The sequence below is a fragment of the Macaca nemestrina genome, chromosome 4 (assembly GCF_043159975.1).
Source record: "Macaca nemestrina isolate mMacNem1 chromosome 4, mMacNem.hap1, whole genome shotgun sequence".
Lineage (NCBI taxonomy): Eukaryota > Metazoa > Chordata > Mammalia > Primates > Cercopithecidae > Macaca > Macaca nemestrina.
This window is the reverse complement of record NC_092128.1, coordinates 37950930-37976246: the sequence shown is the minus strand read 5'-3', so window position 1 is coordinate 37976246 and position 25317 is coordinate 37950930. Positions and strand designations below refer to the sequence as shown.

Genomic DNA, 25317 nt, shown 5'->3' with positions numbered 1-25317 from the left:
CTGTAAGAGAAGGGAGAATCTTAGGGTGGCCTGAGGTGAGAGGGATGGGGAAGGAAGGAAGAGAAAAAGACACAGGATTTGTGGTAGGTTAGACCAGATGAAGATATACTACAGATGAAACCTGAAGAGCTTGAATTTCATGGAATGTAAAATGTAAAGTGACACTACTGTCATTTTACGCTTCTGAATGTATTCTCAGATATGGTCTTATTTGAAACTTTTTCTTTTTTTCTTTGAGACAGAGCCTCTTTCTTCACCCAGGCTGGAGTGCAGTTGCAAATCTTGGCTAACTGCAACTTCTACCTTCTGTGTTCAAGTGATTCTCCTGCCTCAGCCTCCCAAGTAGCTGGGACTATAGACATGCACCACCATGCCTGGCAATTTTTTTTGTATTTTTTGTAGAGATGGGCTTTCACCATGTTAGCCAGGATGGTCTTGACCTCCAGACCTTGTGATCCACCTGCCTCAGTTTCCCAAAGTGCTGGGATTATAGGTGTGAGCCACCACGCCTGGCCTTATTTGAAACTTTTAAGAAACCCAGGAGATAGGTTGATATATTTATATACACTCTATGGATGAGGAAATAAAGATTCATGATTTAATGAAGAGGACAGAACTAATAAATGTGGTTAGGATTGGGACTCAGATCTCCAGTAACTAAAATCTCGCTTAGTTACCACGGACAGCTTGTAGTACTGCTCTGCATTCCCCCCATAAAGCTTGTTGGCTGCTGAACTCAAGAGCTCAATGCCTGAGGCAAGGATGTTACCTTCAAGTTTGTCCTTTACACCCTTGAGTTCTATGCCTACCTTCATGAGCTGATGAATTGTAAGTGCAAAAAGAAACAGGTTTTCTTCTGTAAAAGCAAAGCTGAATATTTATAACATTCTTAATATAGGACAATCAACTTAAAACATTTCAGATGAATTAAATGTGGGTATAACAACTTTCAAAATTTGGGGGGAAGCCGTAAAACCTAGAATGATTCTGCCCTGGGATTTCTTTGCAAGTGTCTTTGTGTTCTTGGTCTAACTGCAGTTAAGTCAATGCCTATGGGTGAGGTTTCTGTGAGTTAGATGACTTGCAATTCCAATTAGTTCACCCATAGTCAAAGGCCTTGACCATATGTCAAAAGATTGACAAAGGAATACAGGTTTAATTTTTTTTTAAAAAAAGTTTAAGAATTGGGCATATCACTTTTTGAGTTCTCATATAAAAATAATGTACTTTGTAGTAAAAAGGATAAAGGTACTTCTACTGTTTACAGCTTATTTTACTATTGTGTGCACAAACGTGCGTGCGTGCATAATCATCTATTGATTAATTGCTATGTCCTTCAAGCACAAATGAATTAGCACCTTATGGTTTTATATGCTGACTTGGAATGTTCAAGATAAGTTCAGCTACAACTGATTCATATCCTTCTGTAAATGTTGGGGACTTCTGTTCTTTATGAGCAGGGAACTGACATGATTGGAACTGGCCTTCATAAGGATGATGACTGGCAACAGTGGAAAAAAAATATTGAGGGCAGGGAAGTCAGTAGTCAGTACTCAGGGCACACGGAGAGGACATGGATTTGGGCTATCTAGCATTATATTTGACTATATGCTGAATCATGAACTTTTAAATTATGCATAATTAAGTACCCACTGAAAATACAGCATGTAAAGGAATGAATATTGTTTGGTGTGAGAGAGGTGTAAGGTAACTGACAGGAGAAAGGTGTGAGAAAACAGCAGAGTTGTCATAAATATCCTATAGATTCAACAGACTTTAACACCACGGCCACTTAAAAGTTAGGGCAAATTGCTCTATCATGTTCTTTATTGTACAACCAGAACCCATTATTTTTTTATAATGAATACGTTTCCTTTTGTGATTGACCAGGAGACTTAATAAGACCTAAAAGCAATACCCTGCATAAAATATCCAGTATATAAATTGAAAACATTTTCCCTTTTTACTTTCTTAATTGTTTGAGAGTATTTAGAGATATGAGATAGGTATCTTTCTGCCAAATGAGTCCTTATTTGCAAATTTTTGTACTGCCTGTAACAAATACTACTTGGTACAAATATTACTGGATTTCAATGTCATCTTCTAGTCAAGATAATTAATAAAAGATGGATTGTTTTCAAACGAGCTGTCAGAACTTATTTTATTGGAAGTTCAAAGAAGGCTTGGTTTTGACTTTAATGGGAATAGTTGTGACCTGCTCGAACAATGGCATTCATATAAAGAAAATGAGCAGACGTATACGTAGAGAGTTCAATGATAAAATCTTTACAACTTTAGCTTTTGCTCTTTGCTATTAAATCTCTCTGCTCCTTTATATCCCACTGAGAGATTCCAGAAGGGATAATAAAGAAAACCTGCCAGTTTTCTAAGAAGGTTGAATATAATGCAATCAAGGGTCTATCATTCAAAGCAAATAATTAAATTTTTATTCTATTCACAGCCTTTTGTATTTCTGTACTCTGCTTCTGAACAATTCCCTTATATGCTTGTGGGAGAGTTTAAAGTTTTCAGCTGTGAAACTGATTAAATTATATGGAATCTACATTCTGAATTTCCAAGTTTAATATATGCTATAAAGTTTAGGGCTGTTAAGAAGTAGGAATGAGTAAAATTATTCATGTCACTGGAAACAGAAAACTTATTTAAATATTGGAGTTTTTAATATAATTCCAAAGAAGGAGTAAATGTATCCTAATTTAGGTTCAGCCAATTTGGTTTTCTGTGGTTTACCCTAAAGCAAGCCAATTTTCAGTGAACTAAAACAAATGATGAAAGGATTTATATTCTTAAATCATTTGACGTAACATGATTTTTTTTCTTGATCTAGGCAATTTGATTTAAGTTGCAAAGAAATATTCTTAGTTTTTCCAAAAGGTAATTAGGCTACATAAATTCTCAAGTTGTTGAGTTGTTAATGGGTGTAAAGGCATGTGCTTGAGAATTGTGACAGTTTCAAACACATTTTAGATAAAAGTAAAAATACAGATGATTCATTCTTCTGGATTTCAGGGTCCATCCATAGTCCTAAACCTAGTATGATCAAAACCACAAAGGCAGAAGTAATGCTGGGGCTTTGCAGCAAAGCAGATTGGCTTCAACACCCATGTTGGTTGCCCCCAGCTGTATTACCTTAGGCATGTACCTTGCATTCTCAACCCCAACTTTCTTCATCTGTAAAATGAGGATAATGAGTACCACCTTCATAGCATTGCTATGAATACAAACAAAGCAGTACATGTAAAATGCACGGTGTCTGCCACATAGTGTCAGCTTGGCTAAGGGTATTATTAAGGTGATTATTATTAAATACAACATAGAAAATTCTCTCTCTCTCTCCCCCCATATATATATACACACGTGTATACATATATATACACATGTATATACATACACACACACACACATATGTATATATGTATTTGACATGGAGTCTCGCTCTGTCACCCAGGCTGGAGTGCAGTGGCATGATCTCGGCTCACTGCAACCTCTGCCTCCCAGGTTCAAGTGATTCTCCCGCCTCAACCTCCCAGGTAGCTGGGATTACAGATGAGTACCACCATGCTAGGCTACCTTTTGTATTTTTAGTGGAGACGGGGTTTTGCCATATTGGCCAGGTTTGTCTCAAACTACTGACCTCAGGTGATCCACCTGCCTCGGCTGCCCAAAGTGCTGGGATTACAGGCATGAGTCACCATGCCCAGCCAAATTATATTCAAATACAACATGTGCATTAAATTAAAAAATTACATCACTACTTAGGTTTGTAATTTAGTCATTTTTCTCCATTTTTCTATCTTTTTTTCTCTTTCTTCTATTGTTAAAAATCTGATTTTTTTTCTTCTAAATCACCTTCCTCTTCCAAGGGTCCACTATGCTCACCAGCACTTCATTTTCGGCCACAGCTCTCTCAGATGCGTTTTGGAGTGGGGGCAGGCAGCCATATCCAGAGCTGGATGTCATATGCCTTTGGGGATCCATGATGACTCCCCAAGGGGCTCAGAGGCACATGGACAATTTTGAGAGAATCAGTGCCCAGACGTTCACCTTTCATATGGATCATACATTGAAACTTTCTAAAGTTTGATTTTGCTGAAAAGATACCTCTTAAGCAGGTTGCTATCTCCCATTCTTTTTATACATCGTTCTGCTCTTCAAAAGAAAGACCCAGCTTTTGCTAGCTCTGATATTATAATGATGGTTACTCAAAGGTAAAAAAACATTTGCAAAAAAAAAAAGAGAAAGAAACAGACAAATTTAACTATGTTGTTCTTTAGAGCAAGTGAAGGATGCTAATCACTAGGTAACAAATCCTTCACAATTCAGCTTGTTTTCAGTTCTTTGTTTTTAACAAGATTGAATATTTCATGATAAACCACTATGTAATTTTTAACATATACCTTGGAGGGAGTTGAAAGAACTGAGCCATTTTGCTATAACTAAACCCTTCCGTCCACAACTGTGTATTTATGTGAACAAATTTTCTTCATGCTTATATTTAAAATAATATTAATAATGATGTTGAACCCTTCTTGTTCTAGCATTAAGTGATATTCTTTTAATGGATATATGAATTAATCGAATAAAATGAAATGGTCTGGTCACGGTTGCTCACTCCTGTAATCCCAGCACTTTGGGAGGCCAAGGCAGGTGGATCACGAGGTCAGGAGTTTGAGAACAGCCTGGCCAACACTGTGAAACCTGTCTCTACTAAAAATACAAAAATTAGCTGGGCATAGTGGTGCATGCCTGTAATCCCAGCTACTAAGGAGGCTGAGGCAGGAGAATCACTTGAACTAGGGAGTCAGAGGTTGCAGTGAGCCGAGATCGTGCCACTGCACTCCAGCCTGGCTACAGAGCAAGACTCTGTCTCAAAAAAAAAAAAAAAAAAAAAAGAAAGAAAGAAAAGAAACAAAGAAAGAAAAAAACCGCATATCTATCTTGGAAGTTGCATTAGGTCATTCCTGTGTTGCTGTAAGTACCTTAGACTGTGTGGTTTATAAAGAAAAGACATTTAATTGGCTCACCGTCCTGCAGGTTGTATAGGAAGTATGGTGCAGGCATCTGCTCAGCTTCTGGAGAGGCCACGAGAAGCTTTTACTGATAAGAGAAGGCAAAGGAGGACCAGGCATCTCACATGGTGGGAACAGTAGCAAGAGGCGTTGGCAGGGAGGTACCACACTTTAACAACTGGATCTCCTGAAAACTCATTCACAATGGCAAGAACAGCATCAAGCCATGAGGGATCTGCCCCCGAGACCCAAACACTTCTCAACAGGCCCTACCTGCAACACTGAGGATTACAATTCAGCATGATATTTGGTGGGAACCTATATTCAGAGAAATCAGAGCTGCATTTCCAATACAATTTTACTTTTTATTCTAGAAATTATTTAATATGATTTTTAATGTATTTCTCTTGTTCTGACTAATTATGTATGACCAATAATTTTAACTATTTGGAAGAACTTTTTTTTTTAACTTAGAGCCATATGGTCGCTGAAATTCTAAAGTTTAAATTTATGAACTTTTTTTTTCTATTGAGAATTATAGGACACTCAAGAAATACATTTTTTCTTTTTTTCTTTTTTTTGGGGGGGGGGTTGGAGTCTCCCTGTCACCCACGCTGGAGTGCAGTGGCACAATCTTGACTCACTGCAACCTCCGCCTCCTGGGTTCAAGTGATTCTCCTTCCTTAGTAGAGACGGGGTTTCACCATGTTGGTTGGGCTAGTCTTGAACTCCTGACCTCGTGATCTGCCCACCTTGGCCTCCCAAAGTGCTGGGATTACAGGAGTGAGCCACCATGTCTGGTCCCAAGGACTTTCATATATAAAAATATTAGTATGAAATTCTGAGGTATTTGGGTTACTTCAGATTCATTTTAAGAGTTCTGGCCAGGCATTATTGACATTTGAAGGCAACCCAAAGGTGCATCAGTAGATGAAGGGATAAACAAAATGTAGTATATGCCTATAACAAATATTATCCAGCCTTAAAAAGGAAGGAAATTGTGATACATGCTACAACATGAATGACCCTTGACAATACTTGCTAAGTGAAATAACCCAGTCATGAAGACACTGGATTATTCCACTTATATGAGGTATCTAGAGTAGTCAAATGCATAAAAACAGAAAGTAGAATGTGGTTGCTGGGGGCTGGGAGGAGGGGGAAATGGGGACATGTTTACTGGGTATATAATTTCAGGTGTGCAAAAAGTTCTAGAGATTGGTTGCACGATAGTGTAAAAATACTTAAAGCTACTAAAGTGTACACTTAGAAAGGATTATCATACATTGCACGTTACAGGTATATGACTACAATTCAAACTTTTAAAAATAACTTTGCAGTCTTCACAGCTGCATTTTCTCCAATTGTCATGTTTATCCACTTGCTAATTGCATAACACCAAAGCCCCTAAAAGCAATTATTTCAAGGTAGAAATTTTGCAAAAGAAAATGAAACAAAAAAGAACCCCTTCATTACTCTATTTCTCAGGTCCAACAATAGTGGAAATATTTTCTATTTTCATGCCACCTACTTTTAGTCTTGGTTTTATTCTTGAACACCTTATTATCCTTGAATTTTTTAGGATGCAAAATATCAACAGCAAGCTTGAATACTGGTAAGAATGAGCTATGAACACGGGTGTGTAAATATGTCTTTGAGACCCTGCTTTCAATTATGCTGACTGTATACCCAGAAGTGGAATTGCTGGATTGTATGGTAGTTCTATTTGTAATTTCTTGAGGAACCACCAAATTGCTATTCAAGTGGCTGCACCATGTTACTTTTCCACCATCAAAGCACAGGGATTCCAGTCTCTTAATATCCTCACCAATGATAATTTTCTGTTTTGTTTTTGTTAGTCACCATCCTAATGGGTGTGAGGCAATATCTCACTGTGGTTCTAATTTGCATTTCCCTAGTGATCAGTGATATTGAGCATCTTTTTAATATGATGTTGGTGCAAAATGACCTTAAGTACCAATATTCCTTCATCTGACTTTAGTACCAATATTATTTAATCTGAGAAGATGAAAAGTTCTTTCATACATAGTAACATTGAGAGAAGCCCTGGTGTACTTTAGTAAGGTATAATGCTGTTAAACATGACATTCTGCTATGGTTTCTCATTCAAGAACATTATTTTGAAAAACCCTAATACTGGTAAATCTTTCATCCTCCATTCTAACTCATAGATTAAATTTTCTCATCTCCAAAATTCTCTCAAACAGCTATAAGCTTCTGTTCTTCAAAGGTTTTATTACAAGACACCAGAAAAATTTATATTCTCCTTCTCTCACGAGATGTGAGCAAGAGATAAGCATGCTGTCCTGAGGAAAGTGATGTTACCCAGAAACTACAGTAAGGTGTTTCTCTTATCAAGGTATCTGTGGTTTCTGTAACATCATAGGTTTGTTTATTCAACAGTATTTACTGAATACCTACTTAGCATTAAGCACTGGAATCCAGAAGATAAAAAGGGACAGTTCCTGAACACCCCCCTCCAAAAAAAAAAAAAAAAACCAAAAACAAAAACAAACAAAAACCTCACAGTCTAGCAGAAAGAGCAGACAAGAAGGTCAGCAAGTTTAACACGGAACAAATGACATGTGTTGACATTGAGATCAATTCAGCCAAGCAAGGTCTTATGGGAGGATGGAGAGAAATAATGAGGCAGAACCCAGAGCATAACATGGGAGGAGTTGTAAAGTATGTGGTGGAATGAAGTGGATACCAAGGACACCTTGGAAAAAGATATCAGACATGATCGAAGTTTTTCTATATGCTTTTAAGTGCATTCTGTTGCTCTTATCCTTCCATTTTTAATTAATTGAAAATTTTAGTCCACCCACTTGTATCTGAATACGTTTCTTGAATGGATCAATGTTGTAAAAATGTAAATACCTTACTAGTTATTGCCTGAATTTTACACAGGTACAAACAAATGATGGTGTGTTAGCTGACTGGTTTTACGACTGTGATCTTACAACGTCATTTTCTATATAATTTATTTTGCACTGAAAGTTACACTGAAGGAAGAAAATTTATAGTTTATAAAATAGTTTCATGTCATGTTAAAAGTTACAAGATGTTCTTTTATTCATATTTATTTTGTTGCCAATGTACCAATTTCCTTGTGAACTTACATTCTCACATTTATTTAATTCAAAAACATTGATTGGAAGTGTTGATATGGAGAGGAAGAAGTCTTCTTAATATTTAAGTTCATGGCTTGACTGTTTTAAATTAGCAGCGAAGGTGAAGGTGCTCCTTCAGGTGTTTGTGAGTTAAGAAAGTGCCTGAGTGAAATTGTTCAGGTTCCGGTGGCATTTGAATGGAATTAACATCAAATAATTTCAGATTTGACATTGTCTCATGAGATCGTTGAGCATAGTTCTGTCATTCTGCACTGAGACTCACAGAACTCATATAATTTGACCAAGGAAATACAATTAGAGTAACAAATTGCAATGTAACCGGACACTCAAAAAAGTGGTTCACTTAGTCTAAGTGAGTGAGTTACAACAACCGATACAAGTTGTGCTTTCTTTGGGAGACTTTGAAAGTTTATGATTTTTTCAAAATTCATATTAAGCGTTCACATGATTCTACTTTCATTTCTGGCATATGTAGTTTGCTTGCCACTATACTGAATGAATGTGAAATAAGGAATCTCGCTCATCTGGATTTTTTTTTTTTTTTTTTTTTTTTTTTTAAGACGGAGTCTTGCTCTGTCACCCAGGCTGCAGTGCATTGGTGTGGTCTCGGCTCACTACAGCCTCTGCCTCCTGGGTTCAAGTGATTCTCCTGCCTCAGCCTCCCGAGTAACTGGGATTACAGGTGTGTGCCACCATTCCTGGTTAATTTTTGTATTTTTGGTAGAGATAGGGTTTCAGCATGTTGGCCAGGCTGGTCTTGAACTCCTGACCTCAGGTGATCTGCCCACCTCGGCCTCCCAAAGTGCTGGGATTATAGGCGTGAGCCACCATGCCCAGATGTCTTGTTTTAATTAATAAAAAATAAAAGGAACTGACATGTACTGAATACAGATGTGCTGGGTGGTGGAATTCCTTATGTACATTCTCTCATTTAATCTCAGCGATACCTCTATAAAGTAGGCACTGTTATTGATCCCACAAAGTCTCACAACTTTGGCACAAAACCAAAGTTGAACCTGGACCTTTTTACCTCTAATGTCTATAGAGGTAATACCTATGTACTATGCAACTTGTCCCCCAAAGCACAGAACACAGGGCTTTGTAAAGGCTGCAGTTCTCTCTAAAAGTTGAATTGAATGGCATCCCATATTTAAATGCTCATTGTTACATTAAGAAATTAAGAAATAATCATTTTCATTTTAGAGAAATAAGTGCAACCCTAAGACATTAATTTGCTAATTATTCTTCCTCATGGAGATATAATCTTAAAATTAATCTTATTTATATGATTAATTTTATTAATCATAAAAATCATATGCTACATAGACATTTCCAACTTTCATATATTATTAACCTTAACCTCCATGATATTCAGGTAACATTAAACTAGGAAAATGCAACAATGTCACAAATAAACCTTTCTACATAATGTGGTGAAATGAGTGAAATATGATGAGTTACTTTTACTTGGAAAAACATAATGTTACTCTGCTTTGATTCAAGGGTGTTAACATTTTTAGTGTTAGCAATAATTTGTTTTCTTTTAATCATACAATTATTACATTTATTTTCCTTAGTAAAATGGAAAAACATCCCAATTGCCAAATACTAATGACACATTCTTAGGGTCTCTATGTGTAATCTTATTAGGTTTCTGTTTTCAGCTGGAAAAGTTTATGAAGCCAGTATTTGTTTATCTTGGGGGAATTTTGCTTGTGCATTGAGAAGACACATTTGCCATTTTCCACAGGCAATCCAGGCCAATATTTGTCCTTCTTTATCATAGCAACAAAAGTTTTTCACTTTGCAATCCTGTGTAGTCTGGATAGATTTAGTCTGTTTTTCCAAAAAACATTAATAGAATACCTGCTGCATGTTTTTTCAAAAAATATTTTTTGTTCTTCATCTTTAAAAGAGTATGTTTATCCAGAGAAAGTTTATGAATCAATATGAGACTTGTTTCATATTTTTAAAAAATATCCACTTGAACTTTGATATGAAGCATCATCAAGAGGTAGTTTTGTTTTAATCATTTTAATATTTAAGCAAATAAAAACAGCTGTTTGTGATACTAACAATTGTGTTTTTAAGATGACACAAATTGAGCTTCATTCCCCCTTTTTTGTAATACCTCCGTATACTCTCTATCCACATGAAATAATTAAGAATTAAAACATTAACAGGACACTGGGATTCTCTCAGAATCTTCTCTGGTTGGCTAGATCTTGCACAGAATAATGGCATGAGGAAAAAGCAACTTTGATACATTTATTTTTGTTCTAATATACCCCCAAAATTGATAATAATACAAAACTAACATTTGAATTTCATACTTTAACATGACTTTCAAATACATTTTCTTCTAATTTGGCTTCACATCTCTCTGGTTGGTAGATATTAATCCCAATTTAAAGAGAAGGACACAAAGATTCGGAGGAGTGAGTGGCAAGCCCAGCTCACCTAGTGAGTAGAGTTACAAATGAAACTTCAGAGCTCTGATGACAAGACTTGCATTTTCCATGATTAGATGCTGTGAAATGAGGAAAATAAAATGGAGTAAGCACTTCTAAAGAAATTTAAATTATAATATATTTAAACCTTTCTCTTTCAATATACTTGTATCTTAGATTACCAAACTTACTGATTAAGGGTTTTTTTTGGGGCGTGACAAGTAGAGATAACCTAGAACAATCCTTCAAATTGGTCACCTTGAAAATGATAGACAAACTGAGGCTGTTGTTTTAACACGTGAATCCTTTACTTTGTTCACAGCTGCAAACATTTTTTGAGACATTCCTGAGAGCCAGTTCACCTCATCAGGCTTTTGATATTATGAAGGAAGCAATTGGCAAACTCCTGCTAGCGGCTGAAGTATTCAGTGAAACATCTACTTTGGGACCAAAGACCTTCCATAGGTAAAAACAAATTTTAATTTTAAAAAAGAAAATAAAGAAACCTATCTTTTAAAAATTGTTGGTGGAAATATATCTTAATTATCATAAGTAGGTGGTACTTGGAAAATTTTATGTCAATACACAAATATGATCTTCTAAACATATGTGGCCATATTTATAGATCCTCAAACTTTAGAACATGTAACAGACTCAGTAGTATCTAAATAGTGGTAACAAGAAGTATAGTACACATTTTAAAAGTTAAGCTTTTAATTGCAGCCCCCTTTTCAAGCGCAACTATCTCTATCATAGATACCTGGCGTTGACTAGGTATAATCTTACTTATACATAATAAATTTCATTCTCAAATATCCCACTGATTTCATAATGTAGAGCAGAAAATGAAGAACTTCATTAACAAAATTCAATAACTCCTATTCCCATATCTGTTTACTTGAATATAACTTATTGCCTTTCTTCTAACGACATGTTAAATCTAGTATGTCAAAAAGTAGGGGAAGCACATCAATTTAAACCTTATCATAATTTATACATGAATAAGTGCCTAGCATGTAGGAATAGGAGGGTTTTCTTCTTCATATTTAGGTTTCCATGGATTAACTTTATTGCTTAGTTTAATGTGTCATGAAGATTTAGGTGTATTTTTATTTTCTGTAAGAAATAAAATAGAAGCCAAATCCAAAAATTCATCACATGTAATTTTACATTATCCAAGCCACTGCTCTTTTTAATTAGTAGACATTGAAATTTAACTATAGTAAATATTAATGTGACACCAAATGAGAGTAAATGTAGCAAGAGGATATGGTTGTTTTTATTATTTTACTTTAAGTTCTGGGATACATGTGCAGAACGTGCAGGTTTGTCACATAGTATACATATGGCATGGTGGTTTGCTGCACCCATCAATCCATCATCTGGGTTTTAAGCCCTGCATACATTAGATATTTGTCCTAATGCTCTCCCTCCCCTTGACCCCCTCCCCCCAACAGGCCCCAGTGTGTGATGTTCCCCTCCCTATGTCCATGTGTTCTTATTGTTCAGTTCCCACTTATGAGTGAGAACATGCGGTGTTTGGTTTTCTGTTCCTGGGTTAGTTTGCTGAGAATGATGGTTTCCAGCTTCATACATGTCCCTGCAAAGGACTTGAACTCATTCCCTTTTAGGGCTGCATAGTATTCCATGGTGTGTATGTGCCACGTTTTCTTTATCCAGTCTATCATTGATGGGCATTTGGGTTGGTTCCAAGTTTTTGCTATTATAAATAGTGCTGTAATAAACATACGTGTGCCTGTGTCTTTACTTTTATGGTACCTTGTGTTTTCATTTTAGATGCAGATTCTGCTTTCAACTTCTAACTTTTGATATTGGTTATGGCAGTTTCATGCACCCTGTAGTGCTACAGGTCAGTATGCCAAAGGCCTCATGAGTGATGTGAGCTTCTACCTTGTGGTGAAAGATCAGTGTGTGTGTGGTGTTGTTGTTTTCATTCATAGTAACCAATCAAAAAATAGCAATTTGCAAAAGTACTGTAGGCTTATATTCACTGTGGTTCAGAGAATTAACTAGTATGTGGAGAATCTATGAGTCTAATCTTGTCTATGTGTCTCTGTAAAATAAACATGAAGTTTTCTATAGTTCAAGTACTATTTGTGAAATAAATGTGGTATGAAGTCAAGCATGCATTAATGGAAAAAAGAAGATGTGTAGATAATAGAAAGTAACAGATTATCTGGTGTATTTACATGAGGTTATGAAAAGATAACCTTTATTGCATATAGATATTTAGTTTAAAATTGGTTTATATTTAATTAAAAAAACCATGGGAATTTTTGAAATTCTTTTTCTGGTATAGATATGTGTAGAGTGAAGTGTTTTTATCTATTTTGATTCTTTTCCTTTCTCTCAAATTAAATACAGTCATTCAGATCATCTCCCCCAACATATTTTTTTTCCTCTAACATAGCCCTTAGAAGCAAAAAGATAAAAAATAATTTATTAAATTAGTCTAAGAAAGTTGTACCTTGGAATATGGGGTGGGAAAAAAGGAAGAAGGGGAAAATAAAATTATGTGTAACTAGAAATCAGCTTTGTATAACATTTATGTGTCTTCAAACTATTATACAGGTAAACCAATTACATTATAGATGGCTCAGACGTTTGGTTAACTAGCTCCAAGATTTCTCCATAAAAATTTAAAACTTTATTAATTGACACTTTTAAATAGTCATTGTTTCCTTATTTTGCATGCATACCTAATAGTTTGTATTATGCTTTTTAAAATTGTTCGGAAAAAAATGTTATGTATTATCTTCCATGAAAGCATATTCTTCAGCTATAAAGGGTATCAAGATAAACTAATGTGACTTTATAATATATTAGTTTTCTTATGCTGTACATTAATTAATTGTGTCTTTAAATTGTATCTTTAAAAAAACAAACATTATTCACATTTATAAAACTGTTGACCTCCAAAAAGACCACTAGATGTCAGTTCTGATCTATAATCCAACAGGAAGTAAATCATGAAATCATTCCATTGCCTTAAAAGTAAATCGATGAAAAATATTTGCTGTGCTTTTGCTCTTTCAAAGGTACACGAGCATTTACATTTTCAAGATAATGATAATATGGACTTTGAGGACCAAAATACAGAAGAATTCCTTTTAAATGATACTTTCAATTTTCTCTTCCCTAATGAATCATCACTTTCCATATTTTCTGAGATATTTGAGAGACTTTATAGATCAGATATATTGAAGGTAAGTGCATATTTGTGTGCTGATAAATATTTTTTCAAGTCATTCCTTAGAAGGTGTCTTTCTCTTTATTGTGCAATTCAGCAACTTGATCATTCACTTGAAATTAATTGGTATTTATTATATCGCACTTTAATTTTTTCTGACCTCTGGACTAAGATTATTTTTATGTCAGCTAACTAGTCAAGTGACTGATTATCATAAAATAATAGGTTGAAAATTAAGTAAAGTGTTCATAATTTCTTATTTTTTCTTTTTCTTTTTCTTTTTTTTTTTTTTTGACAGAGTCTCACTCTGCCACCCAGGCTGGAGTGCAGTGGCATGATCTTGGCTCACTGCAACCTCTGCCTCCCAGGTTCAAGCGATTCTCTTGTCTCAGCCTCCCAAGTAGCTGGGACTACAGGCATGCGCCACCACACCTGATTAATTTTTGTATTTTTAGTAGAAACAGGGTTTCACCATATTGGCCAGGCTGGTCTTGAACTCCTGACCTCGTGATCCACCTGCCTCGGCCTCCCAAAGTGCTGGGATTATGAAATGTTTGTGGGTATTATGAATAATATATATTGTATACTCTATAATACTTTTTTAGTTTTTAATTTTTTCTTTCATCTTTTAAGTTCAGAGAGTACATGTGCAGGTTCGTTGCATGTATTATAGAATAAAAGAAATGTTAGAACTCTTTGGAGGTAGTTTAGAATAGCAATGAGTGCTCCAGATTGATGTCAGAGGATTTGAGTTATAATACTAATTTTTTTAAGCATTCACGTCTATTGTCATGTTTGGGCAAATGCCAACGAATAGGGCATAGAACTTCAAAATAACATTGATTGATTTTTATAACACGTTAGCATCTCCCCAATCTCACTACCAAAGCATCATTGGGCTATTTTATCCAGGTCATCATTGAGCTATTTTATCCCTGTCAAATATGAAGCTTTCTTATATTCAGACACCACTGTGACAAGTTGAAGTTGCTATGTATTATTTAACATTAATTAGCTCGGTTGTTCATATAACTCAAAATTTGATTGGTTTATGAAATGGGAGGTAATTGGGTTGAACATGGTTTGACTTTTTAGCAATTGCTTAAGTTTTTTCCCCCTACCAATACAGGGTGAAAACTATCAAAAGGAACTAAATCAGTGTCTATCCTTAGAAGAAATTAACTCAATTATGACTTTCATAAAGGAACTTGGAAGTCTGGGACAATTCCAACTGGTAAAGCAAAAGTGACATTTGATTCTTTCTTGGTGACTGAGATTAGAATAAATCACTGTAAGCTACCTGATTTTGATATAAAACTAGATGAAGTATTTCTCTAAGAAATAGAAATCTTTATAAGCTACTTTGCTCTTTTCAGAGATCTAAGTAGCAAAATTAGCAAGATTTATATGCATTACTTTAAGAGTTTGCAAACAATATGTGACTTATTAAAGGTAAAATAATATGGGATTAGCAACTGCTAGAATTTGGCAGTTCTCAAGGGGAAAATGTCAACATTTTTCTGAAGAAGTTTTACTTTTAGCTTCAGAACATTTACATGCAACTAAAAGTTATTTCCGCTTATTACATCCTTGTTATTTCTGTTTATTATTTCTGCTTATTATACCCTGTTTGTTTTTGTAAAATCATATAGAGTTGAAAACAATATTTTAGAAAACTGCTTAAACCTTAATTTCTTATAACTCTATATCAAACTTCAAAGAAAGAAAATGTAAATAATTATAACTTTAACTGGTTTATATCTTTTTTAAAAGGCATTCATTTTATCTTCTATGTATTTTGTTAATTCCTTGGTCAATATCAAAGGATAATTTATTGCATATGAAATACGTATTCAATACTTGTTTTCTTTCCAGTTCTGATACTTATATAGACTAAAATCAATTTGTATTTTTCCACCTAAGATTTGTTCATATGAAATATCTTTTTGAAATAGCATTCTTAATCATTAATAATTTATTATTACCCTGTTTCACGCAAGTATTTATCTTACTTGTAAAAACTATATGAGATATATATGCATATACATACATACACTACTTGTATGAGTTTAATCAGCTTACTAAGTTAATTAATGAGTGTTTGATACTCCTTTTTCTAATTTAGTCCCAAATTTTGGAGGATTCAAAGTAAGCTAATTTCCCCAAAGGTAATTGAGTTGACACAATATCATTTTAACTATTTGAAACTTATAAGTATTACTTTCACAACAGTTTGACTTAATACTATAAAAAGATAATAAAAGGGACCTGTCTTCACTCTTCAAGAATTTGTTAACTTTGGATACTGATAATATGGAGAACATTTCTCACCATAACTTGAGGAAGAACTAAATAATTACTTTGCAAGAGAAAGAGAAAATTCCAATTTCCTGGTTCTCACAGTAGAAAGGAGATAACCACAGATTTTTCTTTGCAGGGGAAAGAGGGGGAGATTAATATTTCTCACTCTGACATAATTCATTTGTAACCCAAGAAGCTGTCTCATTCTTCCTGCTCCCTAACTCTGTTATTCAGGTGTCTTCAGGTATCTGTAACGGGAAAGAGAAATCCATTTATATTCAATGAAAAGAAAAAAAAAATCCCATTTGGAAATATGATCATCAACAAAATTAATTTCTTATAAAAAGTGTCATTTACATCAACAACTTCACAGAAATCTAATTTATAGTACTGACCAATGGATTTTTAGCAAATATCTGACTTTTTAGATAAATGACTAAGTATAAAGCTGTTCATAGTAATACTACATTATAATTTGTTTTCCATAACTTATGCTGATATTTTGTGTTCTCAGCTCTTCCCATCTACTACTCCTGGGATTCAGTCACTGATGCGTGAATTTTATGATATGGCAAATCCTGTGGGAAATCCTGGCTCAGTCGCGACCCAATACTGGTCTCTTTTAAATGTATTTGAACAATTTCAGTTCATGAATAAAAAGACACAGCCACATCCACTGGAATGGTAAGATAACCACAAATTTGAATTGTACAATCCAAAAAATCTCTAGTCTACAGATTGATTTCAAAAGGCTTTGCTTATGTTAAAGCAGGCAGCAACAACAAAAAAGTGTGTCCAAATTTCCATACTGTAGAAAACAAATGTCTTCAGACACTGAAACCATAATGATTCTAGTGGTCTTCAAACACTTTAATAAAAATGTATCCAACAGTTTTTTAAACCAACAAGACTTGACTCCACTATAATGTTTAGAATTGAAAGTTTCAATCTAGTTTCCTTCTGTGATATATATTCTTGAATTGTGAGGGTATCAGACAGAAATAATTAGGTGAGATTTGTTTTATGAACCATCGGTCAGAGTGGCAGCTTGAGACAGTAAGATTATGTATTTAGAGAGTTTTTGAGGTGTGACTTTTTTCTGAGCAAAACCCATTGAATGTATATACATATGTTCTGTCTTTGTCACAATTCATATTTTGGTTTTAGAAGGTAGAACTTTGGAGTTTTTCCTTTTTTAGAAGATAGAATCTTAGAGGAAAATATTTGGGTAAGATAAAATTTCCCAACTTCACTTCCATTCTAGTGAGAATTAGTAATTAGGGAGTAAGAGAGAACTGAGACAGATAAAATTTTACCTCCACTAGTTAGGGAAAAGGGGCAACACCTAAGGTTTTTTTCTGCTTCTCTTTTATATGGATGGTATTATGGGAGTATTTGACTTTTCTACTGGCAGCAAAACAGAAGTAAACCTAAACCTCCTAGAGAGATGAAAGACTAAATGGCCCTGCCATAATCATTTAAGTCTTTTGCAGTCACCCTGGGCCATGGCTTTGGTTCTATTGACTTACACTTCACTTCTTTCTGCTCAGGATATAGTGAAAACAGTTCTATAAAAACTTTATTTTTACAATTCAAAAATTTGAATGATCGTATATTTGAAGAATTCTTAGGACATGTCTCAGGATCGGAATTCACTTTAGTTGCCACAGCTTTAAGAAGCTGGTTTTATTTCCTCAATACCTGGAAGTAGTAGACCTAGCAGAAGCTTTTGTTTATGTGTTTGCATATTAGGTTTTAAATAACATACTTCAGAGATACTTCGTGCTTTACACTCACTCAAATAATCTAAGACTGTCTCATTTATTATAGATGGGTGAAAAACAGACTCGATTTCCAAAGGAAGCTATTTAAAATTATTGTTTTTAACTTTGAGGAAGCTCCCTCAAGATACTCAAACTTTGGAAAGTTTGTTCCCAAGCAAAATTTTCTCAAACTCCACATAGGTTGTAAGATTAAGCAGTGTTCTGATCTTAAATTTAGAAGATTGAAGTCTCTTTCAATAAGAAAATTTGCTAATGGTCAGTGTTGAGTATAGTTGGAAAGGGTGAGGACTTTTTTGAATCATAGAGACTATATTCAAAAATCCCAACTTTAGAGTTTATGAAGACAAGGTTTGGACCCCTCTATATTTTGCAGTTTTCTTATCTGCAAAATATACATTATACTATGAACTATGTATGTTTCAGTATGATTACATAAAATAACTTTCGTTTGCTTCATAGCATCTGATACGCTGTAGCACAGGTAGGTAGTAAATATCAGTATACTTTCCTTTCCGTGCTTCTATTCAATGATCATTTTAGCTTCTATAGTGTGGGTAATGTTTTTCTTTTTTAATGGGAAAAGCAAGACAAGTTTGAAATATTTAAGTTAATAGTGAGACAAGTAAACCTTATTATGTTTGTCAACAAGCAATTAGTATATTGCTAATTTCATTTGCATTCAAGAAAAAAATGCCCAAATCTAATTATCTTCAAGGTTACCGGTAAGTGTGTATATATTTAATTATCATTCATGCCATATTGCAATGAGGGTGCATGTTATATACATGTTCCAGATGAGAAAATGAAGTGCTAAGAAGATGGGTCGTTTGCTCAGGTTACGAAGCTAATAGAAATAGAGTTGGAACTAGGACCCTGGCCTTCTCATCCGTGGTCCAGTGCTTTGGTCCAGGACTCATTCATGGTCCAGTAAATCATGCAGACAGGGAGGTCATCATTGTCCTTATCTTCCCAATGGTTACCACAGTTTTTTTCTATAGAAAATATCAACTTTACGGATGTACACTACCTGTGTTCAATGACTTCATCTTTCATTTTCAGGAAAGATCATTCTCTTGTAGCAATGAGGTAAGAAAGTCAGGAAAGCATGACAATACTAGGTAATAGTTATGTATTTGTCCTGAGGCTCAAAATCCAGAGATCTCAACAGAATTAGTGTAAATCTGAAAAGAATGAAAATCTTAAAATCAAGGTTATGCACCATGTGCTAATTTTACCTTACTAGAAATACAGTTGCATTGTACATCACTCTAAGAAAATGCTTTCAATGAAAATCCACATGGATTTGAAACAATGTATTCACAAAATTATGCAGAAAATCACTGCAGGATGCCTTTACATACAGAGTGTCTCATTCCATTAAGATAGTAACCTTTCCAAACTTCAGTTTCTGTGCATTTCAGGGTCCTGTCTTTTGTAAGAGTCACCTGGAATAAACAGTTTTTAAAATAAAATTATCATGTAAAAAATTATCATGGTTTCCAGCATTAGCAATAATTTTAATTCCTTGATGCTTTTAAATTTCTTAGCTGATGTTTATATTTGGAGCTGAATATGTCTTATTTATCTCTTCTCCATTACAGTACCCAGCACAATATCTGGGACAACACATATTTCTAAAATGTTATTTAACAAAGAAAATTGTATTTAACTCTCATAGCATCCCTGTGAAGTAAGGTAAACACTGTTATCTCCATTGCGCTGGGGTGGAAATGGAGATTTGCACCAGCACAGGAAAGTCTTGTCAGGGGCCTGCAGACGATCCTGCCTGCTGTTCTTTATCATCAGGACCAGCAATTTTTCTGTCTGCAATTTAAATTATTTTCGTCCCAAATCTGAGGATTTAAAGGGCAATCTGGCCAAGTATTTAGTTATACAACAGAGAAAGTTAGGTGAACACACCAGAATATAACTAACCCTTACTATTCACTACTGTTAATTAGAGTTTAAGGGTAGAAGACTTGGCAAGACATAGGTCGTTTTCTGCATGGTACACTTATATTTCTTCAATTAAATGTATGTTCTTCTCAGGCTGTGCCTCGGTGCTTCCAAGACGTTTTGCTCCAAAACAGTATAACTATAGCCAAACAGATTTCTAAGAAGAATGTGTATTCTTGAATCACTTCTGTTGGACCCAAGCTATCTGAGATTCCTCAGATTTGGACTGAGAGTGACTTTTTACCCTGGTTTTATTCAAATGTGCTTCTGCTGATTAGGGATGATGAGATTTCCACCTACTTCCTTTAAGGGTAGATTGCCAGTTTTGAGGATTGAAATGCAGAAAGCGTTTTTTGTGTTCATCAAAGTAACTGTGCCCACACGGAAGAAGAGATAGCGTTAGATGTAATTTCCATGAGTTTTGTTCATTTCATTAATCCAGAGTTGTTTGGCATTGCATTTGCAGGGATTCTTTCACAGAGGATAAGAACATTGAAAAACCACAAGTACGATTTGATGCAATAGAAAATAAAAAAGGTAAATCTATCTATCTATCTATATATAGATATAAATGTATATTCCCACTTATTTCAACATAACTAAATACTTATTTAGTATTTCCTGTCAAAAAAAATGCAAAATATTTAGCTTCATTAGCAATTAAAAATGAAAATTAAATGAGGAAATACTATTTTTCCTTAAATTTGGAAAGAATTTTCTTAAAATAATAGAGAGGGAATCCAGCAATCCCACTACTGGATATCTATCCAAAGGAAATGAACTCAGTATGTTGAAGAGATATTTGTACTCCAGTGTTAACTACAGCACTACACACAATAGCCAAGATATAGAATCAAAGTAAGTGTTCATCAGTGAACAAATGGATAAAGAAAATGGGGGTATATATACATAATGGAATACTATTCAGCCACGAAAGAGAAAGAAATCCTGTTATTTGTGATTTGTGACATAGATAGTCCTGGAGAATGTTAAGTGAAATAAGCCAGACACAAAAAGATAAAAACCCAGTAATCTCACTCATGTGGGATTGAAAAAAGTTGATTTCACAGAAGTAGAGAGGGGTTACCAGTTTTATGCTGTCATAGAGAGTAGAATAGTAGTTACTAGAGGCTGGGGAGGTAGGGAGGGAAGGAGGCGGCCAGAGATTGGTTATAGTTAGATAGAAGAAAAAATTCTGTTGTTCTATTAAACAGTGGAATGACTATCATTAACCAATGTATATTTTTAAATAGCTGGAAGAAAGGATTTTGAATAATCTCACCACAAAGAAATGATAAATGTTTGAAGTGATGGGTATGCTAATTAGCCACATTTAATCATTACACAATGTATACATGTATCAAAATATTTCACATCGTACCCCAGAATTATGTGTCAATTAAAATAAAACTTTAAAAAAGATAGAGTTGGGGAGAGAGTAGGGAAATAAATATTCTCATAGTGCTGTTGGATGTATAAATTAGAACAACCTCTATTAAGGGGCCATTTAACAAAATGTAAGAAAAGTTTTAAAAGTTATTTTTATAGATCAGAAATTTTACTTCTAGATATTCATTTTAAGGAAATAATATATACAACATTTAATTACATAAATTATCAACAAATTTAAAAACTGGAGTTCATTACTATTGCAATAAGAGTGGACTGGACACACAAAGTAAGCTAGAGTCATCAAATAAAATGTTGTAAATTCATTCTTATGTTGTGAAAGAATATTTATGACATGAAAATTGTTTATGATCTATTGTTAAACCTAACAATTGGCTACCTCACCGTGAAGCTCAGGAAAAATTCGTGGTGATTTATATTTTTCCTCTTCGGCTTATCTCTATTTTCTCATTTTTTCATTCCAAAGAACATCTGAACTTTTTGTTACAAGAAAAAATTACTTCTAATTTTAAAAAGAAAAAAATGAAAAGAAGTACCCACACATATGTCTATAATTTTTTTTTAGTTCAAAGTTTTTCTATTATGAAACAGGATTTAGCCCAATACAGTGGTTTTCAATGTGTGTCCCCCTCTCCCCAGAATCACCTGGAAAACGTAGCAATTCAGATCTACTCAATCAGAATCTCCGGTGATGAGACCCAGCACTTCGTGTTTTAACAAGCCCTTCCGATGATTCTGAGGCTAGAGTTTGAGAATAACTGGTTCAATAGAATGAATCAGTAGGTACAGTGGAGAACTGAGAGAAACTGCCTTTCTTTTACCCACCAGTTTTTTCCTCTATAAATGAATGATTTAAGCACCCGGAGTGTTTTATTCACTCATTTGTTTCATAAATATTTATTAAGGCATTTTTAAAATAAATATTTGGTTGAATTAAAAAATATAGAGTAAATATTAGTGGAACCAACTGGATGGCACTTCTATAATTCTAATGATTTGGAAAATTATAGTCATAGGATATAGAAACTATACGGCACCTTGACTGATCAACTTCAGGCAATAAATGGCATTTAGGCCATTCATTCTCTCTCTTAATATTTTTCTATTTGAAATAATAATTCTGCTGAGCTTTGGATAAAATAACTTATTTTATTGTAGCTTCCAGTTTTAGTTAGAAGTGTTCACTAGTATAATAAAAGTTAAATAAAAAACATGTTTTATTAAGTTATCTAATAGCTAAATGTTATTTTAAATTTTGATTAATGGTTTTTATTTTAAATTTACATTTCTGTTTTTTTTTTAGCTGCAGTTCCACAAATTAAGAATGAAAATAAAGAAATACATTGCAGTGATGGTGAGTTGAGATTGAAGTGTTGTAGCAGCATAATCAACAATTAGGGAACAGCCTTATTTTGAAAAAAAAAAAAAAACCCATCATTTTATTATATTTGAGTATCTTAGGCTGCTAATTGTTAAAGTAAATTTTAGGAGTTATTAGATTTTTGAGGGAGTCAGTATCTACCACTTTTGCATAAGAACATAAAACATTACTTTTTTTGTTTAAGGACAATGATTTCCAAACCCACTTTGAAAGGCTTTAGGGGTTCTAGGGCATTGCCTTGGAAGCCTTTCAAATGTAAGAGCTTGGCTTATCAGCTTTATACACTGACCTTTAGGGGGCTCACTACCTGGCAGTGATTTATTTCTCACCAGATTGTTGTTGCAATGGTTAGTACTTCAGTAGAATTTTCTTTATAACAGTTAAGCCAATTTTCAATTTTTTAATTCATTTCTTCACCAAGACGTAATAGGAGAAAAATAGATACTTTTAAGTTTGTATTAACTTTAAATTTAAAAATAATTTTCTTCATTCTGGTCAATTAGACAATGGTCTCACAAATATATCATCTTAGAGAGTCTAACTGATTTTTCCAAAGTCACAGGGTTATTAAATGCCTGAGCTGTATCACAAAGCTGGGTCTTCAGATTCTCTGTTCAAAGCTCCTGAATTTAGGCCGGGCACAGTGGCATGCACCTATATGCCCAGTGCTTTGGGAGGCCAAAGCAGGGGGATCACTTCAGCCCAGGAGTTCGAGGTTACAGTGAGCTATAATTGCATCAGGGTACTCCAGCCTGAGTGACATAGCAAGACCCTGTCTCTAAAAGAAAAGAAAAAGAAAAACCCCTGAGTTTTTTTTTAATATTCTATAATATATTGTGGAAAAATTGAGTTCTATATAGCAAGATTTTTCTTGATAATGCATACCTTAAATATATATATACACACATGCATGTGTGTGCATATGTATATATGTATGTATTTGGTGCTAAAAATCAACTTAGAAAATTTAGTTTTCCACAAATAAAAATCAATTTCAGTAAAACATTAAAGCTGAAAAAAAGTACAGATTTAGATTTAATTTATTATATTATTTTATTTATTTATGTTTTAGAGATAGGATTTCACTTTGCTGTCCTTGCTGGAGTGCGGTGGCACCATCATAGCTCACTGCAACCTTGACTTCCTGGGCACAAGCAATCCTTCTGCCTCAGCCTCCCAAATAGGTAGGACTACAGGCATGAGCTACTACAGCTGGACAATTTATGCAATTTTGTATAGAAATGAGGTGTTGTTCTGTTGCCCAGGCTGGTCTTGAGCTCCTGGCCTCAAGTGGTCCTCCTCTCACAGTACTGGGATTACAGAAATGAGCTGCCATGCCTGGCCTAATTTATTATTAATAGAAGTCTTTGAATTTAATAAAATCTAGTTTTTATCATCTAAAATGCAATTTAATTCATTCACGATGTTTTATCAGTATTGTTAAGTTCATGGTAGGCTGAGATAATAATATAATTTAATAGAATTAACATATATAGCCAATTAAAGAAAATGGCGTTTTAAATAAAGTATTGCTAATAGAGAATAAAGATAGCACATATTACTTATGCCATTCCTTCCCTGCACTCACCACCCAATCTCCTACCCCCAGAAAAATACATGCTACTCCATTCTCCTGGAAAACTGTTGTCTAGAATATGGTGGGAAAAGGACTAGTGAGAAAACTAGGAGCAAAATTAGAATGAACACTTGTTGAGGGTCTACTCTGTGCCAGGCCCAAGGCGAGATGAGACATCCAGAAAGCCACTCCGCCTCCTTGGGCTTCTATTTTCTCATTTGTAAAATGAAAGGATTGCACTGGACGATCTCACTTCCCGCCCCACCCTGCCCCTGCCCAGTTCCCAGGTAATATGGTGTAGATGATGTGAACATGTTAGATAGGCTCTTTAACTTCGTTCATGTTTTTATGCTGATAAAAATTAGTCCTGCCTGGATCTTTAGTAATTAATCTTCCTACTTTTATGGTATAAAATAAGATTTAAAAAATAATGTGAGGATGCCTCAGAACAGGTGGGATTATCTTTAAGAGTCTAGGCTCTTCTCATGTTCAATATGAGTTATGATTATTCCTCAAGAGGGCAATCAAATTCTGTGGTTAAAAGAAATCCATTAAAAGCAACCAAAACTTCAAACAGCTTTCCCATATATACTTGCCGAATAGATTAAGCAGGCTGCTACCACTGAACCTCGTGCTGAGTTCTCTGTAGATCTCAGGTAAGCTGGCCTGAGACAAGTTGAGACTGGGATGAGAAAGATGCCAAGCAAACACCAGGTGTTTGTAGGCGGCAACACTGATACTTCAGTGGAAGATGATGTCAGAACTAAATCAGCTTTCAGACAGGGGTTTAGGAGATAGTGCTCACACCAGAGGTGGAGACTTTCTGATGAAACCAAAAGTAAGCACTTGCTGAAGAGAACGATTGCACATTTATTTCCTGTCATCTAGGGCTGTTTCAGTTTCTAAGGAGGCAGACCCTCTTGAAAACTGTGACTATTAAGTGAAAGTACAAACTGCAGGGAAATTAACTCTCAGGGAATCTTTATAAAAATATATCCTATTAAGTTAAAGCACATCTTCTATGTTTGATTTTGAAAAAAGATCTTCCTTTTTATTATTCACT

General features: G+C 34.6%; 1 protein-coding gene across 6 annotated transcripts in view; it reads left to right on the top strand.

The window, feature by feature from the left end:
- The window catches only part of LOC105475315 (cadherin like and PC-esterase domain containing 1), a 311154-nt gene that overhangs the window by 124476 nt on the left and 161361 nt on the right, over positions 1 to 25317 (top strand). For all 6 annotated transcript variants that reach the window (XM_011730473.3, XM_011730510.3, XM_011730493.3 and 3 more), the window contains 7 exons: positions 10958 to 11100; positions 12433 to 12505; positions 13695 to 13862; positions 14976 to 15080; positions 16662 to 16831; positions 20354 to 20424; positions 22601 to 22651. In XM_011730473.3, the coding sequence (XP_011728775.2) occupies positions 10958 to 11100; positions 12433 to 12505; positions 13695 to 13862; positions 14976 to 15080; positions 16662 to 16831; positions 20354 to 20424; positions 22601 to 22651 (781 nt within the window). The remainder of the gene's footprint in view (positions 1 to 10957; positions 11101 to 12432; positions 12506 to 13694; positions 13863 to 14975; positions 15081 to 16661; positions 16832 to 20353; positions 20425 to 22600; positions 22652 to 25317) is intronic.